Source organism: Giraffa tippelskirchi, chromosome 13 (assembly GCF_054371585.1).
Source record: "Giraffa tippelskirchi isolate mGirTip1 chromosome 13, T2T-mGirTip1v1.2.pri, whole genome shotgun sequence".
Taxonomy (NCBI): Eukaryota; Metazoa; Chordata; class Mammalia; order Artiodactyla; family Giraffidae; genus Giraffa; species Giraffa tippelskirchi.
In genome coordinates, this window is record NC_137287.1 from 111,465,370 (window position 1) to 111,492,477 (window position 27,108).

The following is a 27,108-nucleotide window of genomic DNA, read 5'->3' on the forward strand; positions in this document are numbered from 1 at the left end:
GCATCACCGACTCGATGGATATGAGTTTGGGTAAACTCTGGGAGTTGGTGATGGACAGGGAGGCCTGGCATGCTGCGGTTCATGGGGTCACAAAGAGTCGGACCCGACTGAGTGACTGAACTGAAGTGTGGGAAAAAAATCAATACTCATAAATTAATATATCATTTTAAATAATATGTGACCTTTAATATATGTAAAATATGTAACTAAATAAACTGCTATATGTGGACATCTGAATCATGCATCCATAAAAATATTTATGCTGTCATGAGAGGCCCACATGCCACAACAAAGAGTAGCCCCCACTCTCCGTAACGAGAAAGCCTGACGCAGCAAAGACCAAACGCAGCTAAAAACAATAAATAAAGATAATTTTAAAAGTTTTATGCTATAGTTGCAAAAATGGCCACAAAACACCTGTGGCGACCTTATTTTGAAAACAAGTGATTGACAGTCTTGTATCTGGAGCTGCCACATCTTTAGGATACCTCTCACTTGACTCTGTTCCCACAGCCACCAGCAGGTCTAATAAGGTCAGCTGTCCCTCCCCAGTGCTCCAGGGGCCCTTATCACACTGAAATGTCTTCTGCTGACAAACGTCTGTTGGCATTTCTCTCTCCCCTCCTGGAGTGGGAACTTGGTCTGATTCCTTCTGCTGTCTCACTGCTATAGAGGTGGCATCAGGAATGTTTACTGGAAGAAGGGCAGAAAAGGTGGAAAAATAGTGGGTCTACCTGGCCAGGGCCACAGCGGCTAGCAAGGGCGCTCCCCTTCTCTGCCTGCAGAGAGGCAATTACAGTGTCCCTGGAGTCCAGCTCTCCTGCCTCAACATCTGGGTCCCGCAGGAGGGGCTATCAGTAGGGGGAAGCAGGCTCTGCAGAGAGCACAGAGTCCTGGCCTGGTTTCCCCTTGAGTAACAGAAAACAGGAGGCTCTTGAGGGGCTGAGAGTATATCGCGGATGTGCAGGAGGATGAGACCTAAAAAGTGTGAGGCCAGGTGACCAAGGTGGACCCATGGATGGGTACTGGGGACCAAAGCTTAACAGCCAAGACGAGAGGTTGTGGAATGGAGTTCAAGGTGCACCAAGGTGAGTACCTACTAAGCACCAGGTGCAGGCTGGCTAACTGAAACCCATGAGAAGGGCTGGTCAGCCACCTAACATAAGATACTACTAAGTAAAAATTAGAGAAAAGTTTAAAAAAGAAGGATAAAGTTTCATATGTGGATTAAATTAGACACTGCAAGTATATAAAGCTGCCTACCTTCAACTGTAAGACTTCCCTGTAGCTCAAACAGTAAAGAATCTGCCTGCGATGCAGGAGACCAGGGTTTGAACCCTGGGTTGGGAAGTTCCTCTGGAGAAGGGAATGGCAATCCACTCCAGTATTCTTGCCTGAAGAATTCCATGGACAGAAAAGCCTGGTGGGCTACAGTCCATGGGGTTGCAAAGATTCGGACACAACTGAGCAACTAACACACACACCTTCAACTGTGGTGGTAGGAGTTGCATTTTACTTTTATACCTTCTATAGTCACTCAAGGTCATTACAGGGAAAAACGAAAACTGGGTGGGGATTGGTTGTTAATCTGCTGAGAACATTCTCTACTGTTTCAATCAAGTAAGTGTCCCCTTGAGAAACTTCCCTTATCATTTAACCCCAGGAAAATCTTTCTCCCCCAAGGAATCAGTTATCAGAATATGAAGTTTCTGCTTTGGCTACCAGGAAGCACAGCCACATTTGATTTTCAATCACCACAGCCGTGCTAACCCATATTCACCGAATTACATTCCTCCTTCAGATAATAGCATATCCCATTTTTATGGTACCATATTTTTGATTTCTTAGGAAATGCTCGGAGTACTTAAGACTGAGAAAGAAGACAGCTGTGGCAGGCACAGGGCTGTGCCACTGAGATTCCCCTTTGAGGGAGCACTTGTTGCTAGGAGACCATCAGCCCCCTAAGACCACCGGGGTTGCAAACATCTGAGGCTGCACTCGGCCCAGGACAGGCCACATTCAGTGGCTGGTGGAGGGACTGCAATAGAGCTCCCTGGAGGCAGGCTGAGGCTGCCACCAGACCTGCATCACAGCTCAGCTTCTCCCAGTGCCCTCTCCCGATTCCTTCCCTCCCTTCCACAGTGCTGATCCCAAGGATGCGTCCTGAAAAAACACCCTGCACACTAACCTCTGTCACAGAGGCTTCCCAGAGAACCCAACCTGGAACAAGATGTAACCAAACAACTAAAAATAGAAAACACATCAGGTATGGGTGTTACAGAAGGGGTAAGAAAATAGTGAAATGTTCATACCTAGGTGGAAGGCAACGTAGCGTGGACTCTGGATGGGCCTGAATCCCATCTCTGCCGCCTCTTAGCTTAATTTCTCTGGGCCTCAGTTTTTCCTTCTGTAAAATGAGGATAATAGAGTACTTATCTCCGACTTCCCCGGTGGTCTAGTGGTTAAGAACCCGCCTGCCAATGCAGGGAACACAGGTTCAGTCCCTGGTCCAGGAAGATTCCACATGCCGCAGGGCAACTAAGCCCGTGCGCTGCACCTACTGAGCGCAAGTGCTAGAGCCGATGCAGGACAATGAGAGAAGCCACCGCGATGAGAAGTCCGCGCACTGCAGCTAGAGAGTAACCCCTGTACTCCGCAACTAGAGAAAGTTTGCGTGCAACAATGAAGACCCAGCCCGGCCATAAATAAATAAATAAGTTGTTCAAAAAAAAAAAAGTACTTATCTCAGGGCTGTCATGAAAAGTAAATGAGTCACCGGGGGTAAAGCAGTTCTACGGGGCTTACTATACGTCAAGTGATGCTCTAAGTGTTTGGTAAGTAAACATCTGTGGGGTCAGGCTCACAGCCAGAGGGGCAGCTGGGCTGGGGCTGCACCTCCCCCCCTACTCCAGGGACAGGTATTGATGTCGTCGGAGCATGCTGAAGCATGAGTGTTGACAGAAATAGGCTCGAGCGAGGCGAGCCTGGGTGATGTCATGGGCGTGTGCCCGGTGTGGGTGCTGGGCTGCGCCTCCCAGCCAGCGCAGCTGCAGGCACTGCCAGTAACACCCACGTCCCCATATATATATGCCGAGCTGGGGGAAGCCCATACCAGTCACACCCTCGGCTCGCCCTGCTTTTCCTGAGTCTCCTTGGGTGGAGGCAGGCACCTGAGGCCTGGGGTGCTGGCTCAGAAGTCCCAGGAGGAAATGGGGCCCTGTGTCCTGATTGAGGGCCTGGCAGCAGGCTGCAAACATGAGCTCCTGTTGGCGGGGATTGCTGGAGCCCCTGGAGGCCCGGCCCCAGAGGCAAAAAGCAGAAGCCAGGAAGCCCAGGCTACATGTCGGGAAGCTCTCAGAAAATGGAGATTTTTAAAAAGCATCACCGCCCACCAAGTTGTGAGGGCGACAGCACTTAGGAGGCCTCCTGGGAAAACGAATAAGATCAGATGAGCAGGGAGGGGCCCAGCGAGCCCCCCACCTGTCTTCCTGGCCTCACCAACCCCCCCCACTCCCCCTCCCCTCTCCGTGCTCCCTCTCAGTAAATTCTAGCCTTCTTTCCATTCCTAAACATAACTAAGCTCTTTCTGGCCTCAGGGCTTTTGTATATGCTGTTACCTTGTCTAAAAAGGACTTTCCTCCAATTCACCCCTAATAATACAGCCAGCCATCCCCTCACATCCTTCCAGCCTCTGCTGAGTCCTGCAGAGGTCTTCCTTGTCTACGAGATCTGAAGCAGGTCTCCCTAATGTTTTGGCTCATAGCTCTCTGTTTTTTCCCTCCATAACCTCCATCACAATTGTCCCTACACAACACAACACAACACAGTGCTTACGTGTCTTAAATCTGTGAATTCCTGGGGGCCTAGTGCTGAGTTTCTCTTGTTCTCCTGACTCATGGCACTGACCCTGAGCACAGGGAAGCTCAAGGCTGCAGACAGGGACAAGCACCATATCAAGCCCCAGCAAGCCCAAGCCACACACTGTGAGCACTCAAGTTCTGCACTCACGCTTCCTGTGCCCAGGGCCAGCCATGCCAAGGGCCTCTCCCCACCCTTGCTGAGTAGACAGCTAGCCTATGTGCCCACTGTCCACCGGCACCTACTGAAGCCAGGGGCTCTCCTGCAAGGAAGAAAAAGCATGGTGTCAGATAGACTGGGTTCAAATCCTCCCTGGTTAATTATGTGGCCTTGGGGTGAGCCATAGAATTTCTCTGAATCTCAGTTTCTCATCAGTAAACTGGGAACAATAATCCCTGACTAGAGTAATTAGAAGGATCAGGTGTGACCACATGTTGTAACCCTTGTAACGCTGGGCTGGGCATTAGGTCAACTTCCACTCCCTCCCTCCTACTTTAAAGGTCCATCACTAGGTGGCAGTCCATCTCAGCCACTCCACCTCCCTTTGGGTGACCACAGCCAACTAGCACGAACGGCTGCCTCAACTTCAGGCTGAATTCTCAGCTCCTTGGGGGCTGCACTTGAGGGGAGCAACACACACACACACACACACACACACACGCTGTCACTACAGCAAGACAAGTCAAAGGCAGTCCCCAGACATTAGTCATCACCCAGCTGGGTGGCCTGCCTGAGCACATACTCTTGTATACGTACTCACACATTCCTGGATGCTTGGATCTTTCCCTAAATTTTTTTTTATCATTTTTTGGGGGTCGCAAAGAATTGTATATGACTTAGTGATTAAACAAAACAGCACGTGGCATGTGATCCCCGAACCAGGGATCAAATCTCTGCCTCCTGCATTGGAAGCATGGCGTCTTAACCACTGGACCACCATGGACGTCCTTGGATCTTTCTCGAGCATCAGCTGGTGCCCTGCTGGGCCTCTTACCTCTGAAATGCAGTACGTTGTCCTGCTTTGTCTGGCTCAACATCTGTCAGACAGGCTCTATTGTGACTGAAGGTGTCTTTAGTTTGGGCGGTGTTCTGTGACCGGGCAATTAGACTGCCAGAGGTGCGTCTAGGGAGTGGCTGCAGCAACACAAAGAGTACAAATTAATCGAATAACCACCAAAAGACCTTGTGCCTGGAGAATGGAATGAAAGGGAGGTGGTGAGAGATGAAGTGGGAAAGAAAGGGGCCAGACCATGCCGGACCTGCTGGGCCAGGTAGGGGATTTTGTGTGCCATGGGGAAGTTCTGGATGATTTGAGCCTGGAGGTAGGGAGTCGGGATTTAATTTCATTTTGAAGACCAGAGCATAGGGGCTTCCCCGGTGGTCCAATGGATAAGACTGCACTCCCAACACAGGGGGCCTGGGTTCGATCCCTGGTCAGGGAACTAGATCCTGCAACCCCCAACTAAAAGATCCTGCATGCTGCAACTAGGACCCGGTACAGCCAAATTTAAAAAACAAAAAACTAGAGCATAGAGAATACATGCAGGCAAAAGCAAGGAGCGTAAATAGTCTGGATGAGAGAAGATGGGCCTTGAGGTTGTGGGCGGAGTGGAGAGATGGGAAGGCAGAGGGAATGGGACTTGATGGAGTGCTATGGGGTTGAGGCAGAGAGAGGAACCAAGGCTGTCTCCAACGGTTTTAGCCGGAGCACCTTACCAGAGACATGTTCTGAGAAACTGAAGACCATGGGAGAAGCAATTTGAGGAGAGACGTGAGATGTCTGTGCTACGTGAGGACGTGGAACAGGTAACGGGATGCAGGGGGGATACAGCCTCGACGCTCGGGTGCCTGAATTTGGCCGGGGGCGGGGGGCAGTGACGGCGAGGGAAGGGTCAGGCCGCCTTGGGAACTGACTCAAGACCCACCCCAGAGGACGAGAAGCTGCTGTCGAATGGCAGCGGCCAGAGACCGAGGAGGAAAACAAGGATGGAGTAGGCCCGGGGAAACCAAAGCTCTGGAGAGCATCTGCAGGAACGGTGCGATGCCATAGGGCCTGAGCCCGCGTCCTCGTCGCGTGGAGGCTCGCGGCGTGGGGGTGCGGAGGGCATGGCCAGGCGAAGACCGCTGGAGGGCTCGCAGGGGATGCTCAGGCTTGTGGACTACTCCGAATAACGGGACTCCTCCCCCCCCCCAACATCCACGAGGCCACTTTGGCCGCAGGGCCGGGAAGATCGTGGGTCCGACGGTCGCAGGCGCTGCCGGCGGGTCAGTCCCCGGGCTGCCGGGGGAAGGGAGGGGGGGAAGAGGCGGGACAAGGCGGCTGTCCGTCAGAGCCTGACGACCAATCACCGGGTGGCCGCGCCCCCGCCCCGGAGAGGGCGCGCGGAGGACCCGCCTCCTCCACCGCTGCCGCCGCCGCCGCCGCCGGTGTGAGGCGGCCCGGCCTGGCCTGGTTCCCTCCGCCGGGCAGCCCTCCCAGGTACCGCGTTTGGCCGGCGGGCCCCGGGGGGCGCCCCGGACCTGCACTTCTCCTCCCGGTGGCCTCGCGTGCGGCGCCCCGCGAGCGGGCTTTGGAAGGAGCCGCCGCGGCCGGGCCTGTGCGGGACGGTGGGCTGGGCAGCCGCCTGTGCACGCGCGACAGACGGCCGGGCCGGCGCGAGGCTGCCGCGCGTGACGGGACCGGCCGTGGCAGCCGGGCTGTGTCCGGGGCGGCGCGAGGAGGCCGCGCGGGGCCGAGGGCCCGGCTGGCGGACCGCGGGCGGTGCGCGCGGGTGCGCGCGCCCCGACGCGGGGCCTGCCCGGGGGGTCGCGGGGCGCAGGCGCGGCGGGCGGGGGTCTTCCCCACGGGCGCGCGGGCGCCTTTGTTCCCGGCGCGGGGCCGGGGCGGGGCCTGCAGGGCCGCCCCGCCCCCGCTCAGGCTCCGCCCCGTCTCCGCCCGCAGGAGCCGCCGCCGCCGGGGTCCGCTCGCCCGCCGCCTGCGCCGCCGCCGCCGCCGCCGCCGCCAGCTCGCTCCCGCCGGGCCTGCGCCGCCGCCGCCCCCGGCACCCAAGCCATGGCGGGCGCCGCGTCCCCCTGCGCCAACGGCTGCGGGCCCGGCGCGCCCTCGGACGCCGAGGTGCTGCACCTCTGCCGCAGCCTCGAGGTGGGCACCGTCATGACTTTGTTCTACTCCAAGAAGTCGCAGCGGCCCGAGCGGAAGACCTTCCAGGTCAAGCTGGAGACGCGGCAGATCACGTGGAGCCGAGGCGCTGACAAGATCGAGGGGGCCAGTAAGTGCGCCCCCCCTCACAGCCCCGGCTCCTCGGGCCCGCCGCGCGCACCCGCGCGCTCTAGGGCGGCGCGGGGTCTGCGCCCAGGCTCGCGCGCGCCCGGGGGCCGCCGCTGAAGAGACTCGGGCAAACTTTCGGGCCCCGCCCCCGCCTCGTCCATGGTGGTCACCAGGGGCGGGGGGCATCCGGGTCCTCAGTCACCAGACAGGACACCCCCTCCCCCAGCAAGGGGGGGAGTGTTCTAGGCGCTTTGCCCAGAGGCCTAAAAATCCTAGCGAGTTGGAGACCGGCGGGGCCGGCGTCGGGTCCCCCCACACCCCGGGAGCGGTGTCGGCCGAGGCGAGGAGAGCCGAGGCAGCGTCCTCCCCCGCCCCGCAGCCCCGGAACCGGAGGCCAGGCCAGATGCACCGTTTTTCTAAAAAGAGCAGTCTGGTGCACCTCTGGGCCTCCCGGCCGGGCTCCTACTTACAAAAGAACCCTTGGGTTCCCCAAGTAGAACTTAGGCAGATGTTGGCGTAGGGCTGGTTTTGGAGCGGAGCCGGGCCTACTCATCTCTCTCTTGGGACCAGGGAGGAAGGTGGTCTTGTTTGGTTTGGAAAAGCCCGAGAGGAGGCAGTGGATGTTTTTCCCGCCGCTTCTTTTGTCCTGAAGCTGAATTTTGGAGGTCTGTGTGCGTGGGCAGACTCCCAAAGCCAGGGCAGGGAAAGGGGCCAGGCTTCCCCTGTCCTTTGGAAGCACATTCTCCAGAGCTTGGCCCCAGAAAGGCCAGCCTCACTGCTTCGTGTCAGGTACTCTTAAAGAGGACGCAGCCAAATTGGGGTCCAGCCCTTTGTGTCCTGCGTCCTGTGGCTGGAGGGAGTCAGGAGCGGCTACTATTTCCTGCCTCTTTGCTGTCCCAGACCTGACCTTGGCTGCTTCTGTGAAAGAGAGAGTTGGGGGATTTTGAAAAACCCCAGATCCTTCAGAGAGTGATTCCACTGAGTGCGTGCCTGTGCTGTGGCCAGATGGGCCCCCCGGCTCTGCCCTCCATTCTCCCACCTCCAAGTGTGAGATGATGTGTCTGCAACCCCAGGCTGTGGGTTGCTTCCTGCAACCCTCCCACCCCCCGCCCCCAGACTGGAGTTAGAGCCAGGCTCAGAATTAGGACTGTGTAGAGGAAGAGGGTTCAGGAAGTGACAGCCCCCAAGAGAAGGTCTTCCAGACCTTGGGTATCACGTACCTGCGTGTAGATGACTGAGGAGACTGGGAGGAAGGAAGGTCTTGTGGTGAGACAGCCACCCTCAGCCTCACACTCCAGATCTCACACAGCTGCTGAACTTCCACATGATAGCTGCCTTCCTCCGTGGGCCACCCCACCTCGGGCCCTGGCAGCCAGCGGGAGAAAATGTTAGATGATTTGAGAGACTGGATTCCAGAGTGGAGGAAGGACAGACCCTGCAGAGGGCTGGAGGGACATCACCCCGGCATCAGACTCCAGGCACGGGCCCTTCCATGTGTCTGTGGGCTCCCGGGGCTCTCCTGAATTGGTAGCGGCTGGCTGAGGTTCCCAGGTAGACTTTTCCTGGCTAAGAGGCTGCGTTTCACACCGTGCACGGGACCAGCAGGCAGTTGAAGTGCAGCCCAGCGGTTGAAAACAGGGTTGGGTTTGAAGCCCGTATGTATTAGTTGTGTATCACCCCCAAGCCAGCTACTTCTCTGAGCCTTAGTGTCACCATCTATGAAGTGGGAGTAATATCTCCACCAAATGAGGTTATTCTAGGGGAGCTAAATGACAAAATTAATGTAAAACAATATACGTGGGCTTTAAATCCAACCTTGCCTTCAACTGCTATGCCGCCTGACACATTCTAAATGTTTAATAAATGTAAGCTGTTATTCATGACAATGGTAATAAGACTATGACGGCCCCCCTTGGACTGGGACTGTATGGCTGCACGAAAGGGTGAGGGCGCAGGAAGGGAGGAGCACGGGGACCCAGCTCACATTTCACTGAGATCACTACCCGGAAAAGGGAGGAAATGGTTTTGTTTTGCCTCGACCCGACTACTAGTCACCCCCCTACCGTGTAGAGCAAGGTCTGGCGTTGTCTGGAGGAGACTTGCGCATCTGTCCCCTGGGTGGGTGGTTCTCTCGTTTGTAAGTTGGGGCCTGTACAGAAGGAAGGGACATGGAGAGGCAGGGGGCTAGTCCACCAGGCCTCAAGTCTTGGGGGCTGTAGGCAGGAATGCCAAGGACCTGATAACCCCAGCCCCTGCGGGTGGGTCCGTCAGAGTGTTGCAGATTCAGTGACCTCATCAGTGAGCTGGGATTTGAGAGGCCTGGAGCCTGGGCAGAGGATGTAGAAGGGGCCCTGGCCCATTGATAAATTGGAGCCCAGGAGTGAAGGAGTCTGGGTGAGAAGCCTGGTGGACGTTCGTGTGCAGTTCTGAACTTGCTGACGGAGCCTTCCGCTGAAGCTGCCCCACTGCCGCCCGTTTGTGGGTGCACCTCGTTGGGTTCTGATCCCTGCAGCCGCCTCTGTAGGTTCTGAGGAAGTTTGGAGTGCCAGCAGGGCCCCTTGCCACCTGGCCTCTTGCCCAGGTGCCTCAGATGCCTGGCCTTTTCCTGCTGACCCTGCCAGGGTACCACGCAGTGTCTGTAACATGGCCAAAGAGAGAGACACTTGTGGGACTCTCGGTATTCGTGGCCCTGCAGTGAGATGGGGTTTGGTGAAAGTGTACGGCGCTCACGGAGAGGGCCTCGTTCTGGCCTGACTCTGTGCCCTCTCACTTTATCCTCCACTTGTGAAGTGTGGCCGGCAGGTGCTCACTTCGCGGGTGGGAGTTTGGCTTAAAAGGGGTGGGGTTGGTGCTGGTTGTCACGGTGGTGCGACAGGAACCAGGGACAGGAACCAGGTCGATGTTTGGCTTTTTGTGTTACAGATACTGACATAAACGAGTACAAAGCAATTATAGACTTCCTGCTGAGTGCTACAGAGACTTGTCATCATGTTTTCTTGGCAGGTCCGCTAAAGGGCCCCAGGGGGTGGTCTGGAGTGCTGCCCCACTTTACAGAGGAGGAAATGGAAATGCAGGGAGTGCACTGTGCGGCCATGTGACCGCCTTGGTGGGACCCAGCCCTCCCGGCAGGTGCTGGCCGGCCAGTCCCAAGGGCGCCCTGCGCCCTGGGCTTGTGCTCTGAGTGGCCTCAGGCCCCATCCCTGGGGTCCTCATCGCTCCTCTGAAGGGAAACCTTCCTGTTCAGACTGGACCTGATGGAGGGCCCCGGCCTTTCTCAGCCATGGCTCCGCACTTCTGGTGCCTTCCGGGTTGACATGTTCAGTCAGGGGTCGCTGTGGGCACAGTGGCTCTGGTGGTGACTGCACAGGGGGCCAGCATGTCTGGGGAATTGCAGCTCCAGGTTTTCATCTTTGTTTCTGCAATCGATACCCTTGTAGACACCAGGCTTCCTTAGGTGGTGAATCAAAATAGGCCCTTGCCTTCAGGGAAACTGAAGAGGACAATGACGGTGACAGTTCCTGCTCCCTTTGATGCCGGGGGTAGGAGGGTGGCAGAAGAAAGCAAACTCCCCGGACAAGGCAGTCAGGCTCATGGGGGAGGTGACGTTGGGACCTGCAGTCTGAGGCCTGACCCCTGTGGCTGTCAGACCAGACGGTGGAGGAGACAGACCCCAGGGCCAGCTCTGAAGGCTGGGCCAGGACGGGCGGGCCTGTGTCGTCGGGGATTTTCCTAGTGCTGCCGGGTTGGTCCCCATGGGAGAGGGGTAAGAGCACGTGTCCGGATCTCCACAGCTCACCGTCCTCGCCTGTGTATTTCCTGTCTGACTATAGTTTTTCCAGGGGAAGTCAGAGCTCTCAGTGTTTCCTCAGCTCCCCCCAGCTTGCCCTGATGTGTGGGTTTCCAGGCCAGCCCGGCCAGGCCCCCTGTGCAGCTGGGGCTTTGTCTTTCCTGTGAATGTAGGGACGGGGTTTGCTGTGCCTGGGAGAGCTGAGCACACCACACCAGGGACCCCCCAGCACCTCCAGCTTCTCCCCTGTGTGTGTGCCGGGGCCCACACATACTACACAAACACACAGGCTGGAGTCATCAGAGAGCTTGGCCGCTGGCTTGTTTTGGGTCGCCCCTTGGAACGAGGGGCATTTGCTTGCTCAATAGATATTGTGTGAACACCTCCTGTTTGCGCAGTGCTAGGCACTGAGAATTCAAAAGATGAACAAGACCTGGACTGTGCCGTTGAGGAACTCCCAGACTCTTGAAAGAGGCAGGTTTGGGGACGTGTAATTATAACCCCGCGTGTTCCGTACCATAATAAAGGTCCAGGAACACGCCCAGAGCTTCCTGTGTGCAGAGGAAAGAGCTCTGCCCAGCAAGCTGGGGGTCTGGAGGAGAGAGCCAGGAGGGCTTCACGGGGGAGGTGGCTGGTGAACGGGCCTGGGTAGTTGAGGACCTTGCCTGTGCCCTGGGTGAGGCCCTGAGGACCGCTGCACAGGGTGGGAGTGGGGGCAGCGTAGGGAGGGCCGTGGTGTGCTGAGCCTTGTGGGTTGTGCTCTGTCCTGTAGCAGAGCTGTCACCAGAGGCCGAAGCGGGATGTCTGGGAGAGGCTGAGGAAGGGGAGCCGGGGGCCGGTGCGGGAGAGAGCCGATGAGCACGGCACACCTCGCCTCTTAGCGGGCAGGCGGGTGAGCGGTGATGGAGGCGCAGGGCGGCGTCTGGAGACAGGAGGCAGAGGAGCCGTAGCGGCCGAGCACCAGGGCTCTGAGCGCGCTCACTGCCTGGGTTAAAATCCTGCTGTGCAGCTCACTTGCTCTGTGACCTTAAGCATCTGACTTTTTCTCTCAGCTCTCAAAGAGGGATAGTAACAACCACATTTTTCTCATAAGGGTTTTGTGAGGGTTCGGTGAGAATGTGTAAGGTGCTTGGCATCGAGTGTAGCGTGTAAGTGCTTCACATGTGGGAACCCTGACGAGGAGGAAGGTGACGATTAAGTGGCCCAGGAGGACCGCTTAGTGGAAGGGAGCAAATGTGCATGTGGTATCGAGGGGGCTGGCTGCGACGTACTTCAATTTGGGGACCAGGAGGCCACCTAGCCCTTGTCTCTTGTCATCAAGGCTCTTTCCCGCCCCTGACACTTGCAGGGTATCAGGGCAGTTGACTAGGAGCAGCTGTTTCGGTATCACATGAAGATATCAGATTGGTCTGTTTCTGGGAACTTCGCCCTGATAAATGGTATCTGAGTCCATTGGTGGGAGACCCCTGACTTCCAGGAAAGGCTTTAATGCTGGCACCTCATTGTGCTAGGGCCTGCTTTTGCCTGTCCCGTCACTATCTTTGTTGGTTTCTATTAAGTCATGGCGTCTCTTCCTACTCTGCCCTTTTCTCTGATGTGGCTTCAAAGAGGTCAGTGAGAGCTAAAGCTGGAGGGAAGAAGTGAGGCCTGCTGTAGCAAAGGCTTGATCCTAGAGGAGAGGAGACTTCCCCCACTGCCAGTCCTGCTCTTAGATCTGCAGAAGTCGGTGGGAACTTTGAGGGGAGTCCCAGGAGAAGTTGGGGGGAGGAGAGTGCTCGAGCTTCCCCAGGGGGAAGTCTTTGAAAGCATCCTGGTAACAGGTGATAAGACTCCAGGCAGAGCCCAGGGTGAGGAGTGCCCCAGCAGCTGTCCAGAATCAGTCAGATTTGGGTGAGAGTCTCAGCTCTTCTGTGCCTTTGGATACAGGGCACCTGAAACTGATCTTCAGCTCTAAAAGTAATTTCCCCCTCACAGAGCTGTCTGTTTACAACGGTCAGGTGAGGTCCATCTGAGAGCGAGAGGTGGTATGTGAGAGTGCTCAGTACAGCACGGGGCCCTTGTGGGTGCTTAACAGCTCTTGGTTTCCTTTGCCTTCACCATAGCTAACTACAGAGCTCCAGGTCTTTCTGCCACCACACTGGCCTCGAGGCTCCTCTGCCAGCCAGGGGCTGGGAGTCTGTTTCTTGCTACTTTGTCCTCTCCCTGAGTCTGTTCACAGAGGTCACGGGCAGGAGAAAGATTGATATTTGAGTAGTGCATGGGTTCATGGAGCATTTTCTCATCCCTGGGGTGTTAGACCTCCACTGCAGCTCCCGCAGAGAGGCGGGGATGCCAGGCTCCCCCTTGCACAGGAGGAACCCGAGGCCGCCAGGCGAAGGTCACCCAGCGAGTTCGTGGTGGTACTGGGACCAGAGCTGGAATTCCTGATTCCCTCTGCAGTGTTCAGTTGGTTCCTCCACTCTGGGGCAGGTGACAGGTGGGTGTTGTATAGGAGCAGGGTTTTTATTTACCTGGACGGGGCTGTCTGATCTCTCCCTGCTGTGTGTGGGGGTAGCCGGAGAGCCTTGCTCTGACTTGCTCTCCCTGGGTTATGACGACAGCCTCCCTGAACCTCTGCCAGGGAAGCGGGAGCCTGGGGCTTCGTGCTCGAGGTGCCCTGAGAAGGGCCTTTCCAGGACCCGACGACAAGCTGAAGCGTGTGCCCTCGTCCGCGTGTTCCCGCGTTCATCCCACACTGAGCCCCCAGGTTGGGAGCACACCCAGCTGGACGTGGTCGCTCCCGCCTCTGATGTGTTCACTGAGGCCGTATCCCCAGCGTCATGTGCTTTCCGTGTCACCATAATTACTCTTTCCTTAAAAGAAAAAAAGGCCCCGAAGAAAGCTTTCTTGGTCCTGTGCAGCACATGAGCAGGTGAGACACGGCTTATGCCCCCTTGACTGGACGCTGGTGTTGGCTGATGTGCCAGGTTCCCTGGAGGCTGACGGTAAACGCAGGGGTTGAGGCTCTCAAGGCCAGGAAGGAAAAATGACGATGAGGTCAGGGCGCCAAGAGGACACAGGCCGGGGCGGCTCCGTGGGTCTGGAGGGGCAAGTGTGCCGTGTTCATCCCTGTGGCTGACAGCAGCCGGGGCCTGGCTGTCCCCCTTGTAGGCCGTGTGCACCCATTTGTGCAGAGGGTTCTTGGTGGTGCCGGGTCAGCCCTCGGGTGCAGAGCCGGAACACCTCTTGGCAGATGAGGCCCGAGGGGGTTTGAAGAAGGAGGCCAGGGAGGAGTTAACTCCTGACACCTGAGCACGGGGTGCAGGAAGGGTGGCCCCACAGTTGTGGCAGGTAGACTGCAGCCCGTGGGGGTCAAGAGGCAGCCTGCGCCGGGGTCTCGGAAACAGGGAACTTGGGGTTCAGGCTCCGAGGCGTTGCAGCTGTGCCCTCACTTGATTTTATCTCCACCTTCACCCCAACACACGTGCCCCTGCTCCTGCCGCCACAGCTTCCTGCCCTCGGCCCAGGGTTTTAGGGCCGCCCTTCGCGGCTGAGTGTGCTGGGCCTCCAGACGGAGTGGGCCCAAGGCCGCCTGGAGACGGTGCCCTCGGCCCCGGAGGGCAGGAAGGACGTAGGAGGGGACCTGCGGATGCTGCAGGTGGTTGCTTTGGGGGAGGCTGAGGCCTCGGGGGGAGTGCGGCTCAGAGTCTCCGCTTGCATTCCTGTCTCCGCTCTAGATGGGCTCCCTCTCCTCATGCAACCAGTGCCTTTTGAGGCGGCGCTTGGCTCGCCTTTGAGAGGCTGCAGTGGCTGAGTGCCCAGCACAAGTCCTAGCTCTCCCCGGTGCACCTTGTCACCCCCTAGGAACCTGGCCGTCCTGGGGGAAGCAGGGAGGCCTCCTTTTTATAGCCCACATGTAGGCTTTGTATATAGGCTCCGCGCTTCCTTCCGGGTACTTGGCCGGTGGCCCTGGCTTCGGCAAGACTCAGGATGCAGAGTAAGCGGGACACGGCTTTCTCCTGCAGGACTGGCATCTCCCTTGCCGAGCCAGGCCTGGCACCGAGCAGCCTGGGGTTGAGAGGCAAGGAAAAGAGGTGACCCAGTCCTTGATCCTGGGAAGCTTGCAATCTGGAACGTGCAGAAAACCATGAGAGCCCCGGGCCGGCAGGAGACAGTTGTGCCAAGTGCTCGGCTTAGCCTGGGGCTCCAGACAGTGTCAGGCTGCCCATGTGGGTCGCTCCCCCTGCTGGCTGGCAGGCTGGCATTGGCTGGAGGGTCAAGGCGTGGGCTCAGTGAGGAGCAGCGGTCTGACCGAAGTTCCAGGCCCTGGTGGCTGACAACCGACCAGACTGGTGAGGGCTTGGGCCTCGGCGTTTGACCACTTGTTTGTGTGAGATCTAATTCTAACTCAGCAGGGGCGGGCCGTGCGTGTTGGGGTTGGCTTCCTGTTTTCCTGGACACCTGGAGATATGGCTGAGCTGAAATGTCCTGAGGGAAGTGGTGCTTTAAGAGGTGTCCCCCTCTCCCCCTGCCCCAGTTCACAGTGTGCTTGGCGTGGCCTTGCCCATGGGGGGAGTAGGGCATTGACCATCCTGGGCCTCTGGCTGTGGGTGTGTGGTGGGTGAATTCTAATGCCATGGGATGAGTGACTTCAGCCTCAGGCCCGGAGAGTGTGGGCCCGGGTTCCTGAGTGACTAACCCTAGGAAGGAGGGGAGGGGCTGGGCACAGGTCCCAAGGCTTCTTCTCCACCTACTCCAGGGCAGGAGGTCAGCTGGGAGGTTGGGAGGTTGGGGAGCACCAGGGGCAAGGGCTGACAAGACCCTCTGTGGGGCTCTGCAGACCACATCCCCCCATTTGTCATCCAGCTGTTTGGTGGTAGCTCTCCTGTGCTGACCCTAACACAGTAACAGGGTAACACGCCTGTGTTCGCCTATCAGCTCCCAGCTGAGACTGTGGCCCTCTTGGAGCTCTGAGCATGCCCACGAGGGAGGTTAGAACAGCTTGCATAGGTTGCTCTCAGGGATCACTCGGGCCTCTTGAGGCCAGCAGTGAGATACAGAGAGGGTCCCCTCCAGTGGGAACACTGGACGCCCAGCTTGCCTCTGACTGTGTCCAGGTCTGCGGTCTGAGGGCCGGCCCCCACTGGAGGGGTGAGGCTCTACAGGCCGGGGCAGGAGGCTGGGAGGCAGCTGTCTGCTGGGGAGGTGAGGTGGGAGCTGTCTTAAGAGGGTGGAAGTAGGGAATTAAAACCAGGAAGGGGAAGTCTCAGGGTAGCCACCCTTCTCAGCGGGGGAGTTGATTTGGAAGAATCTGAGCTGGGCTTCCCTGGGAGACAGGGAGCGGGTGTTCCCTCTCACCTTGGAGTGGGGAGTGTCCTGTGTGGTGTGACCTTGAGGGGCCTTGGCTCCCCCGGAAGCAAAGGGAAGCAAAGGGAGGACAGGCGAGTGGCGGGGCTTGGGCTGGTGTGGCCCAGAGGGAGTGGCCCGATCCTGAGGCGAGGCCGGGCCAGCGGGTCTGAACCGGGAGAGCAGGTCAGTGGGCAGAGGTGGGTGTCTGAGTGAGCAGGCCTGCGACGTAATGACCCTTTCCATTGTTCAGAGTGTCTCCAACCGGGACATTCAAGGTTGACCCTGTTGGGCATTTAAGGGCTGGCCCCACATTCCTCCCCATGGAGAGAAGGGCCGGTGCTGGCAGTAATACAGAAACCAGAAAGGCAGGGAAGCAGCACTGGTCAGTGAGCTCCATGGGGGAAGGCCTCCGCCATTCCCCGCCCCCACCATAGCCCCTCTTCAGCCCCTAGCCGGAGGCCCCTCTCGATTCCTTTCGGGGATGGGGGGCAGGCCCTAAATTTTTTCTTTCTTCTAATGCAGTCCATTCCCTGCTAGGCTGCTCGGCACTGGGGCATTTGGTTCACAGTGTCAAGGACCTTATGCTCCAGTGGAGAAGATAGTGAAAGAACTTGAAGATACACATGGTTCCCACTCATCTAGGTCTTTGGTAAACATGGTTGTTAATATAAATAAAGCCAGTAGGGCTCATTCTAGGATCAAATTGGAGAATGGTGAGAGGTAAGATGTCAAGAATGATTCTGCAGAGTCTAGTTTAGGCACCTCTTTGGAGGTGAAGCTGTTAACTGACAAGAGGTGTGGCAGGAGGCCTGGTTTCGGTGAGGGGCTGACTTTGAGGTGTGCGCTTCCCAGGTGGCGTTAGTGGTAAAGGGTCCATCTGCAATGCAGGAGACAGAGGAGACGTGGGTTCGATCCCTGAGTCAGGAAGATCTCCTGGAGAAGGAAACGGCAACCCACTCCAGTATTCTTGCCTGGAGAATCCCACGGACAGACAGCCCATGGGGTCACAGGGTTGGACACAGCCGAGCGACTGAACACACACCTGTGGCTTGGAGGTGAACAGGCAGAGATGGCAAGTAGGCAGTTGGCTTGAAGGATCTGAAGCTTACAGTCAGGGACTGGAGTAGAGCTGTGTCTGTGAGTTATCTGTGATTGGCAATGAAAGCTATGGGCCTGCGTGACACTGACTGGGGAGCAGGTGGAGCTTCAGGAGAGGAAATGCCCTTGACCTGGGCCTTGACAAAGGCCAGCGTGTCGTGGGTATAGTCATGGAGCCCAAGAAGCAGAAAATCAGAAGTCAGGAGCAGAAGTTCAGCAGGAGAGGGTCTGATCAGTTGTGTTAATTGCTCTGAGAGTCAGGAAAGAGGAGGCTGGGCAAGTGACTTACACCCAGGACTGTACTCTGTTCCTCCAGGTGATCTGAACAGACCGCGAGAAGCATTTCACTGGGCCTCCTGAGATCCTGGACACTCTCTATACCTGGCCCTACTGGGCCCTCAGCTTCTCTCCTGTAGCTGGGGGCCTGGCAGACACAGGCCATCTAGAAAGAACTTGGGCAGCATGCAAGGGGCTGCCTGGGGAGTCCTGTGGGCCTGGGCAGAGAAGTTGAGGCAAGCCCCTGCTGCATTTGCCCCACTGTGACATTGCTGGCTGATGGAGGCCAACCTTCCCTCCGCTTTCATCCACCAGGCTCTGAATGTCCTTTTCCCCAAACATTCGATGCCTTAACTTTTGTGATCCTACGCTGGCCAACCTGGGCAGGCCGGTCCTCCTGACCTGCCTTCTGTGGACAGAGTGGTCCGAGACTGCTGAGTCCAGCTGCTCACTTTCTCTGGCTCCTGGCACCACCAACACCTCCCTGTTCTACCCTTTGTGGGCCCTCCTACTTATCTGCTTTCCCATCTGTTTCCTCCACTGGGCAGGGGCTTTCTGACTTTCTCAGGGGCAGGAACTCCAGTGCCTTATTGATCTCTGTTTACCCAGGACCCACCCTGGGACCTGACCTGGAGTTGGTGGAGGTTTGGTGCATGTTTGATCTGGGTGATGGAATGAGAGAATAAGCCCAGTAGATAGCTGCTCATCGCTCTCCTGGCTTTGAGTTCCCTGGGTGGGGCCCCTTTCCCTTCCTTCCTTTGGAGCCGGGCATGCTGTTCCCACCTCTGAGATGAATGGGATTCATCTCGCATCCTAGGGAGGAGGGCTGCCCGCCTGGACGGTGTGAGGGCTTGCTGGGGCAGCCCTGCTTCTCCTCTGCGATCCCAGTGTCAGGGGTGGCTGGTGCTGGGTAGAGGGTCCCCATTCTACCGTGAACTGCCAGGTGACTGTGACAAGCCCCCTGGGAGCCTCCCGTTTCCTCATTGCTCCAAAGAGGAGATTGACTGAGAATCTAGACTCCAGGCGATTCACAAACTGGCAAGGATCCTTTACATCCGTGACTGAAGCAGTTAGTTTGGAGGGGTGCAGAGTCCCATGTAGGAGGGTCCACAGACCCCCCCATCCAGCCGTCTGAATGGTCTTTTCTTGCTCTTCTCTGTCAAGTGTCTGGGGAAAGGTAATGGACAAAACCCTGCCAGGAGCAGATGCCGAGCCCTGCCTGGGGTGGACCTTGCACTGCAGGGTTCCGCTGGGGCTTCCCTGCTGTGTCCTGGGAGGGTCTAGTCCTCTCTCCCCCGCTGTCTGGTCTGAAGGTGCTGCTCTACCAGAAAGGAAAGGGCATAAAGCCCAGCCTCACCTTCCCTTTGCTGCCTGACCTATGACCCTGGGTCTCCGAGTCTGGATCCTCGTCCTCTGTAAAGTAGAGGCTGAGAGCTACCCAGCCCTCGGCTCTCACCTTTCTCCTTGGGAGCTACTCCTGACTTCTGCTGGAAAAGTGGGGGTGGGGTCGGGGGCAGGGCGTGGACCCTCACCCCTGGTCCTCGGGCAGCAGGCCACTGGCGTGAAAACTGCTGGCCATCCCAGGCCCAGCAGATTCCTGTCCCGCCTGCGCCCAGATTGTCTTGTCTTTGGCCACCTCGGTCCTTCTCCTGAGCCGTGCGTGAAGCTCTGTCAGAGCTGTACACGGATGGCTGGTCCAGGCGCCCTGGGGTGCAGAGCCCCTCTGCCACTGGCTCCCTGGGGTGGGCAGCAGAGGTGCTGAGCTGGGAATCGGCTAGCTTGCAGGGCGCTTTCCTTTCTTCCTCTGGGGAGCAGAGCTCAACTCCATTTGCACCCCCTGGGCCCCCGTGTGTTGCTCTTTGGAGGGGGGTGCAGGAGGCGGCTGACTTGGGGGGCAGGGGCTGGGAACAACCCGGCCGTGTATGTGGAGAAGGCGTGAGTGATGACAAGTCATTTCTGGGAAGATCTGTGTGACTCTCCTGGCACCTGGGACCCCCTCTTTTCAATCTCCTGGTGGCCTTGGCATAGAACCAAGCTGGGCATGGTGCTCAGGGAGCCCTGCCTGTTCTCTCTTGTTTTCCCCAAAGCACCATTAGCTTCCCAGGGTTCCCACCGCAGGAACCTTTGTACAGGAACCTCCCAGTGTTTGCAGATTGCTCTGGCCCCCAGGGGGAGTGTCCTACCCCCACTGTGGCTGTTCTTCTTTCTCCTCTCTGCGTGGTCACCTCACTGACCACTGCACTTGCATATTTGTTGTAGCGCCTCAGCTTTTATTACCCCACTGCATCACCTCTTCCAGGAAGTCATCCCTGATACCATCTTTGAGCACCTCTGGCCTCTTAGATAATTAGCTCTGGCATCTTAACTCTCTTGTTCATTCCCATTCTAAGCACTCGGTCAGCATTTTGAGGCCTCCCCAGAGACTTGGGAATACGCAAGTGTGGTTTTTTCCCTTGTGGAACTCACAGATCAGTGACCTTGACACCAGGGAGGCACCAGACAGTGTGACCAGAATGGGGAGCACCAAGTGTGCCGCTGGACCAGGCATGATGGAAACTTAGGTGAAAAGGTGGGCCTGGCACGTGCTCGGAGCTGAGGTGGGATGGGGGACCCTGGGTCTCGTGACCTTGACCAGACCTGGGCGCTTTTGAGGGGTGCTGCTGGGCCTTGCGCACCTTCCTCAGGTGCTCTGTGGGGCTGAGCATCCACATCCCACAGGCAGGGGCAGTGCCAATCCCACGGGAAGGGACCTGTCCCAGTAATGTTCACCTCTGTCAAGTTTTCTAGATTAAAAAAAAACAAAACCTTTCATATTTATCATGACTTTGTTATTTTAAGTTGTAAAATAAATTCACATGCGTTTTTTAAAACTTGGTATTATTTATTCATTTGTGGGTCTTTATTGTGTTGGGTCTTTATTGAGGCTCGGGCTTTCTCTAGTTGTGATGAGCAGCGGTTTCTCCAGGTGCAGAGCACGCGGGCCGGTTGCTCCATGCTGTATCTTCCCAGACCAGTGATTGAACCAGTGTCCCTGCATTAGCAGGCGACTTCTTAACCACTGGACCACCAGGGAAGTCCTACGTGCATTTTCATACAGTTACTTTTGCAGTTTCTACCAATTTACTTTGTACTTTTTAAAGGGGAAATGCTCTTAAGAGAAATATTTCAGCGAATGCATCTTTCATGTCCAGAAATTTCCGTTTTTGTTTTGTGGTGGTGGTTTTCTTGACCAGATCTTCATCGTTTGGGGGTTTAGTTTTCAGTATGTCCTCATGTCCCTTTCTAGCAAACTCATCTTCCTGTTTGTGTAGTTCTCGTCTGCATGTGAAGGGTGTACAGCAGGCCCACCCCTCACCGAGGCCTTCAGTTTATCCCCAGGCCACCCAAGCAGAAACAGACTTGCTCGAGGCCCGAGCTGTATGCTTGGAAACAGGATTTGAAACTTGGCCTTTGTGATTTCAGACCTGTTAGTGTCCTGTTCTGGTCCCTCACCATAGGCACGGTGGGGGTGGGGGGCTGTGGCTGCAGTGGGCCAGGTAAGCATTCTCTGGCTTAGAACATGTGCCCGGATGTGAACTCGGAGGCTCCAAGAGCCCCAGTCTTCCCTCATGGTGCCCCATCCCTGTGAGACCACATTCGGAGCTGGGGAAATGGCTGTTAGATTCTGTTCCTTGGGCCCAGGCCGTGGTGGGGCAGCTTCACCCTGCCCAGGTTCGGGTTTGCCCGCAGGAAAGCGCTGGCAGTGGCCACCATTGTCTCCCCTGCTGCTGGCTCACGTAGGCCCCATGTCGGTGACCCTAGGCGCACAGGAGTGGGGCGTCAGGCTTCCCAGGATGGGTGGCTCCTGGCAGGGCCCTGGTGCAACCTTGTGAGGTGGGAGGAATCCCCAGTTTACCGATGAGGAAACCAAGGCCAGAAGAGCATTGGACTGCCCAGGGCCACACAGCTTGAACACAAGCTCTGTATGGTTCTCCTCTGCTGGGCCAGGGCAGCCTTCAGAGAGGGGTGGTCAGGGCAGGCTCGCTGAAGGAGTCGAGGGAGGTGGCCTGACCTGTGAGGGGGTCCTCAGCCCTCAGGCCTGGCATGTGAGGCCAGTCCTTGGCCCAGGCACGGGTGGTCCCCCATTATTAGCCCAGAGCCTCTTGAGGAGGGCTGGTCTTATTTCTTCATGAGAGTTTGTGGGCAGTTAAATGCCAGGGACTGAGCCCCCCTCCCTGCCCAGGCAGCTAATCTTGTCACTGTCTACCACGGCCGTGCTTGGAATGGTGAGGCCCACGCTGTTCCTGAAGCCTGGGAGCCTCTGCGTGGGCCTCGGACACCTGGTCCCCAGAGGAGTGAGCTCGCCATGGCTTCTGACGGGCTGAGGTGGCTGGGTTGTGCCGGTGAACCTCCAGGCCCCTCTCGGGGGTGGGCCTTCGTCCCTCCTGCCGGGTGCGAGCCCAGCCTGGCTTCAGGCCCTGGGGGTGGGAGCCTGCCCTTGTCCTCAGAGAGAGTCCCCATCTCCAGCCTGGCCAGGACCTCCTGGCACCACTGGCCTCTCTTCTCCCCACGTCCTTGAATGTTGTTCTCCAAGGTTGTGTGAGGGGATGAGCGCTGGCTGCTGGGTCTCCTGCCCCTCCAACCTGCCCTCCCTTCCCCCAGCTCCCAAGTCCTGGGAGCATCTCTCTTCCTGCCGTCCTGTCCTACTTCAGGTCTTATCCAAACTGTGTTGGGGGGGCTCACATCCCCTCCCTGAAACTAGGGCAGAGGCCATGCATGTCCCAGGGAGTCCACACACCACCCCCCCACCCTCCAGGCTTGATGGCCGTCCCTGGCTCTCAGGAAGAGGACCCTGCTGTATTTATTTTGGGAGGCAGAGGGCAGGGGTGAGGCGGAGGGTGGGGGTGGGGGGTGAGGCCGGAGGTCACACAGGATGCAGCTTTTAGGAACCTGGTAGAGCCTCTCCCCCAGTGTCTCATCCTTCCAGCCTGTGGTTGGCTTGATGGACTTGAAGGGCATCGAGCTCAGGCCGACAGCTCCAGTGAGGGAAAGTGCACGGGGCCGGGTGTGGGCAGCAGGAGCCTGGAAGACTCGGGTACCTGGCCTGGGGCTGCTCTCTGCCTGCCTGGTCCCGTCTCGGGCGGGAGCCTCCTCTGCTGCCAGTCTGTCACAGTGGATGTATCCTGGAGCACAGGGCAGGCCACAGGGTCACCCAGGACCCGCTGGCAGCATGTCGTGTGCCCGTGTTGGGGCACCGCGGCGGCCCGGCTGCAGGTTTCGGACCGACTCTGTCGTTGCTCGCTGGGCGGTAGCTACGTTGTAGACTAACTGCCTCTAGCGACTGGTGGGCAGCTGTGCAGAAGGACCCAGGCTGTGGGCAATGAGGCCCTGTTGGCTTGTGTGCATTGTGTGTGTGCGGTTGTGTGCCTGTGTGAAGTGTGGGAGGGCGTGACAGCAGCCCTGCACCGGAAAGGCACGCCGGGTTCTGTTTCAAAGGGCAGGCTTTGTGGTTATTCTGTAGTTTCTGATCTGGGCATTTCCCGTGTTCAGCTGTTCCTCCCATCCTGGGAACCCTGTCTCCTCAGGCTGGGCCTCTGTGACCCAGTCTCCCTCCCTGCCCCCTCTGTTTTCACCTGAGCATAACTCTTCCTTTTAAGAACTCCACTCTCGTGTTCTGCTGCCCCTCCCCCCGTTGGGTGCCTGCTCTTCCCCTTGTTTGTTCAGTCATTCAGCTCTGGGTGGCCTTGCCTGCCCTGGGAGAGGTGAAGAGCACACACAAGCGCCCTTAGCGGTTACTGCAGGGGGTGTTTCCAGGTTGGATCTCCGGTGGCAGAGAATGGAGTCTGGGAGGTAGTCCGTCCCTGGCTGGGGACCAAGGTGAAGTGATGGACAGGAAACACGACCGTTCTTGGCCTCAGTCCATCTGGGTTGGGATGGAGCAGAGAAGATGGGCAAGCGGTAGGGCACTGAACCCCATCACAAAGCCCCTGAAGGCCAAAGGAGTGGGTTCTCCCTCGTGAGCCACCTTGGGAGGATCAGAACAATGTCTTACACAGATTCGGGGGCTTGAGAAGGATGGCTGAGTGGTGAGAACTGGAAGGCCGGCAGGAAAGCAGGGGCTTCCAGCTGGAGGACCAGGCCCAATGGGTTGCTGAGGGCATGGAGTAGGGCCCAGGTAGGACCAGCAGTGCTTTGGCAGGGGGCTGGGCATGGGGCCAGAAGTGATGCCACTGTCTGAGGTGAGGTGGATAGATGGGGCACGGCTGTGGCTAGAGGTACTGGGCCTCTCAGAACATTCCAGCCAGGGTGGTGTGTGCTTGGGCCAAGAGGGCTCATGGGGGAGGTGGGCCTGGCAGCGTACTGGCACCGCTCCTGTCTCCAGGTCTTCCGGGCCAGTCTGGGTCGAGAGCATCTGAAGAGGTTCCAGAGCCAAGGGAGCGCTCAGTCGTTTCTGGCGGCTACGCCAGGCTGCCCTCTTTTGACCTCCCTGAATCTGGGTCTTCACCTGGCTTGGAAAGTCTGTCCTCCGTGTAGGGTCCCAGCCTGGGGACTGTGCAGCTATGCCCTCTCCAGGCCTGAGGCCACAGCCTGTGCATCTGCTCCAGCCGCAGACCCCCAAGACCCATCAGGGAGCTGGAGGGAGGCTTGAGTGAGCGCCCACCACATGCCACCTACAGGGCGGGGCGCTCCAGGCTGTTGGACTTCAGAGCTCAGCAACTCCTCCCAGTGCCTGTCTGTCACCTGCCTTCACAGGGGGACACAGTGGGGTCAGAGTGGTTGTCCCTCTGCCGAGGTCACACAGCTAAGGTGAGCTGGAGCTGGGAGTCTAGTCCTGGCAGGCCCACCCCTGAGTCCATGCAGGTTTCTTCTGGAGGAATTCAGTCAAGCTCTTTGCTCTAGAGATGGTAAAACCCAGATGGAGAGAAGTTAAATGAGTCACTTGGCGTGGTCCGAGCTAGTGGCTGAGGCAGTTTGTCTGCCGCTCCGACCTGGTGCTTCTCCGGTCTGAGCTGGGCGGCCAGGGTGGGAGCCGTCCGTGGGCAGCCCTGCTCTTGCTGGGACTTGCTTGGGGATGTTTAGGGAGTGGGTCATTGGGGCTGCACCAGGTCTGCTGGCCCAGTGCCTGCTCCCTCCCTTGGACTCTAAGACCCATTTGGGCCTGCCCCTCCCCAGCCCGAACCTTGGGACTTCACAGTTCAGTTGGGGCACTTTTGTGTAAGGAAATGGTCCTCACAGACTTTCGGCCATGGGTCCCCATTTCTCTTTCTCGAGTCTGGCTTTCTTCAGGTCATAGTGACCCGCCTGTGTTGTCAGGGAGGGAGCGTGTGCAGCACAGAGCTTCCTGTTCCCCCAGACCCCCAGCTTTTAGCAGAGCTCTGCCCGTAGATTCAGCGCAGCTCTCTTCCCTCCCGCAGTGGGCCTGAGTGGTCTTGACTCTGCCCCCGAGGGGCGGTCTCTTTCCGTGGTCCTCTCTGAAGAGAGTGTGGGAACGAGCGGGGAGCCCAGGCAGCCGTGCTCACCTTGGGACGCCTGAGCCTGACCTTGGCCTCTTCCCTGCCCTCCTAGTTGACATTCGAGAAATCAAGGAGATCCGCCCAGGGAAGACCTCACGCGACTTCGATCGCTACCAAGAGGATCCTGCTTTTCGACCGGACCAGTCACACTGCTTCGTCATCCTGTACGGAATGGAATTCCGCCTGAAGACCCTGAGTCTCCAAGGTGGAGCTGAGGGGGCTGGAGGAGGTGAGAGGCTGGGGGGCGCAGCCCAGCCCCAGGCTTAGCTCTTTACCCCCTGCTCACAGCCACGTCTGAGGACGAAGTGAACATGTGGATCAAGGGCTTGACTTGGCTGATGGAGGACACGTTGCAGGCGGCCACACCCCTGCAGATTGAGAGGTGAGAACCCCCTCCTGACGGGGTGAGGTCGGGGCGTCGGGCCCTCGGGAGCAGGGCAGGGACTCGCAGGCCCCTGTGCCCGAGCCTGCCTGCCAGTCTCCTCCCCAGACCTGGCCTCACTTCAGGCTCCTCTCCCCCCAGGTGGCTGCGGAAGCAGTTCTACTCAGTGGACCGGAACCGTGAGGACCGGTGGGTGCTGAGCTGGGGCCCTATCCCGGCAGGGTGGGTTAGGGCGACCAGAACAGTGGCCCCACTTCGAGAACCGGAGGACCTGCCTCACGCATGGCCAGGGGTGGGCAGGCCGTCTGGTATAGGCACTTCCTGCAGTCAGCTGTCCGAGGGCCTGTGCCAGCTGATGGGGAGGCTGGCGACGATAAGCCATGTGCACCACCGCCGTGGACAGAGGCAGGTGTGCAGAACCAGCTCTGGGTGTGCTATAGTGTGTTTGGGGGGTGCCTTGGAGCTCACGGCTTTGAGGCTGTGGTATGATAGCCAGCGGGTGTGGGACAAAGGCCAGGCCATGGGTGGTGAGGCCCACCGACTGGGGGAGAGGCGGGCACCATGGAAGGTTTTGAAAAGTGTGACTTGACCTGAGGTTGGTTGCACAGGGCGGCAGGCGGCTGGAAAGCTCGCTTATTAGGAAGCGGCTCCGATGCTCCCAGTGAAGACGACAGGGCTAGGTCAGGATGGGGTGTTAGGAAGGGGTCGGATTTCGGCGAGGCTATATTCTGAAGCTAGAGCTCAACAGGATTTGCTAACACATCAGTTCTGGAGCATGAAGGAGAGTTGAGGTTTATATTAAGCTTTTTGGTCTGAGCATCTAGAAAGGCGGGGTTGCCATTGACTGAGATAGGGAAGACTATGAGAGGGATGCATTCGAGGGGGTGAGTCCTGTGATGCCCGTAGATGGTAGGGTAGAGATGTTGAGCAGGCAGGTGGGTAGAACGAGCTCAGGAAAGACGCTGGCCAGAGATGGGACCTGAGCAGCACAGCACGTAGGGCGTTTGGGAGACTGGAGGCTCCTGCAGGTAAACACAGCAAGGAAAGGGAAGAGGGCTGGTGGCCGGTCCCAGGCCTGAGCTGCTTGTCCACTGGGGCCTGGGGCGGTGAGGAGCCAAGGAAAGAGGAAAACCAGAGGAGGCAGAGCTCTGGAAACCCAGAGAGGAGGGGCTGGTCAGCTGTGCCACGCCTGTCACGTGGGGACGCCCGAGAGGTGTCAGTGACCTCGAGGCTGATGGTGGACGAGTGGACACGCGGGGTCCCGGGAGCGAGAGGAGCCTGGGTGGCTCCCTCAAAGCAGTGCTGTGAGGAGGAGCAGAGAAGGGACAGCCGCTGGAGAGGAAGCAGGGCAGACGGGTGTTTTGGAGGGAGTAGTTTCAACCTGCGTGTGATGCTGATGGCAGGGACCCCACAGAAGGAAGGCTGGGTGAGGCAGATTTCCTAACCCACCCCGGGAGGGTCCTGCCGGATCCCTCCTGGCAGGACGGCCAGGGCGGGAGGAGACGTGCCCGTCTTCCTTTCCATGTCGCCCCCTCCCAGGAGAGAAGGCCTCCCTGTCCCCATCTTTTTCTTCCTGTTGCCTGGCCGAGCATGGTCCTCTGCCCCATTCTTAGGCAGG

General features: G+C 57.9%; 1 protein-coding gene across 1 annotated transcript in view; it reads left to right on the forward strand.

Moving 5' to 3' along the window:
• The first annotated feature begins 6,235 nt into the window (after nucleotides 1-6,235).
• PLCG1 (phospholipase C gamma 1) overlaps nucleotides 6,236-27,108 on the forward strand; it is a 42,108-nt gene continuing 21,235 nt past the window's right edge. Inside the window, exons 1-5 of the mRNA XM_081556914.1 lie at nucleotides 6,236-6,337; nucleotides 6,800-7,127; nucleotides 25,161-25,313; nucleotides 25,397-25,490; nucleotides 25,632-25,679. Coding sequence (XP_081413040.1) covers nucleotides 6,911-7,127; nucleotides 25,161-25,313; nucleotides 25,397-25,490; nucleotides 25,632-25,679 — 512 coding nt within the window. The 5' untranslated portion in view covers nucleotides 6,236-6,337; nucleotides 6,800-6,910. The remainder of the gene's footprint in view (nucleotides 6,338-6,799; nucleotides 7,128-25,160; nucleotides 25,314-25,396; nucleotides 25,491-25,631; nucleotides 25,680-27,108) is intronic.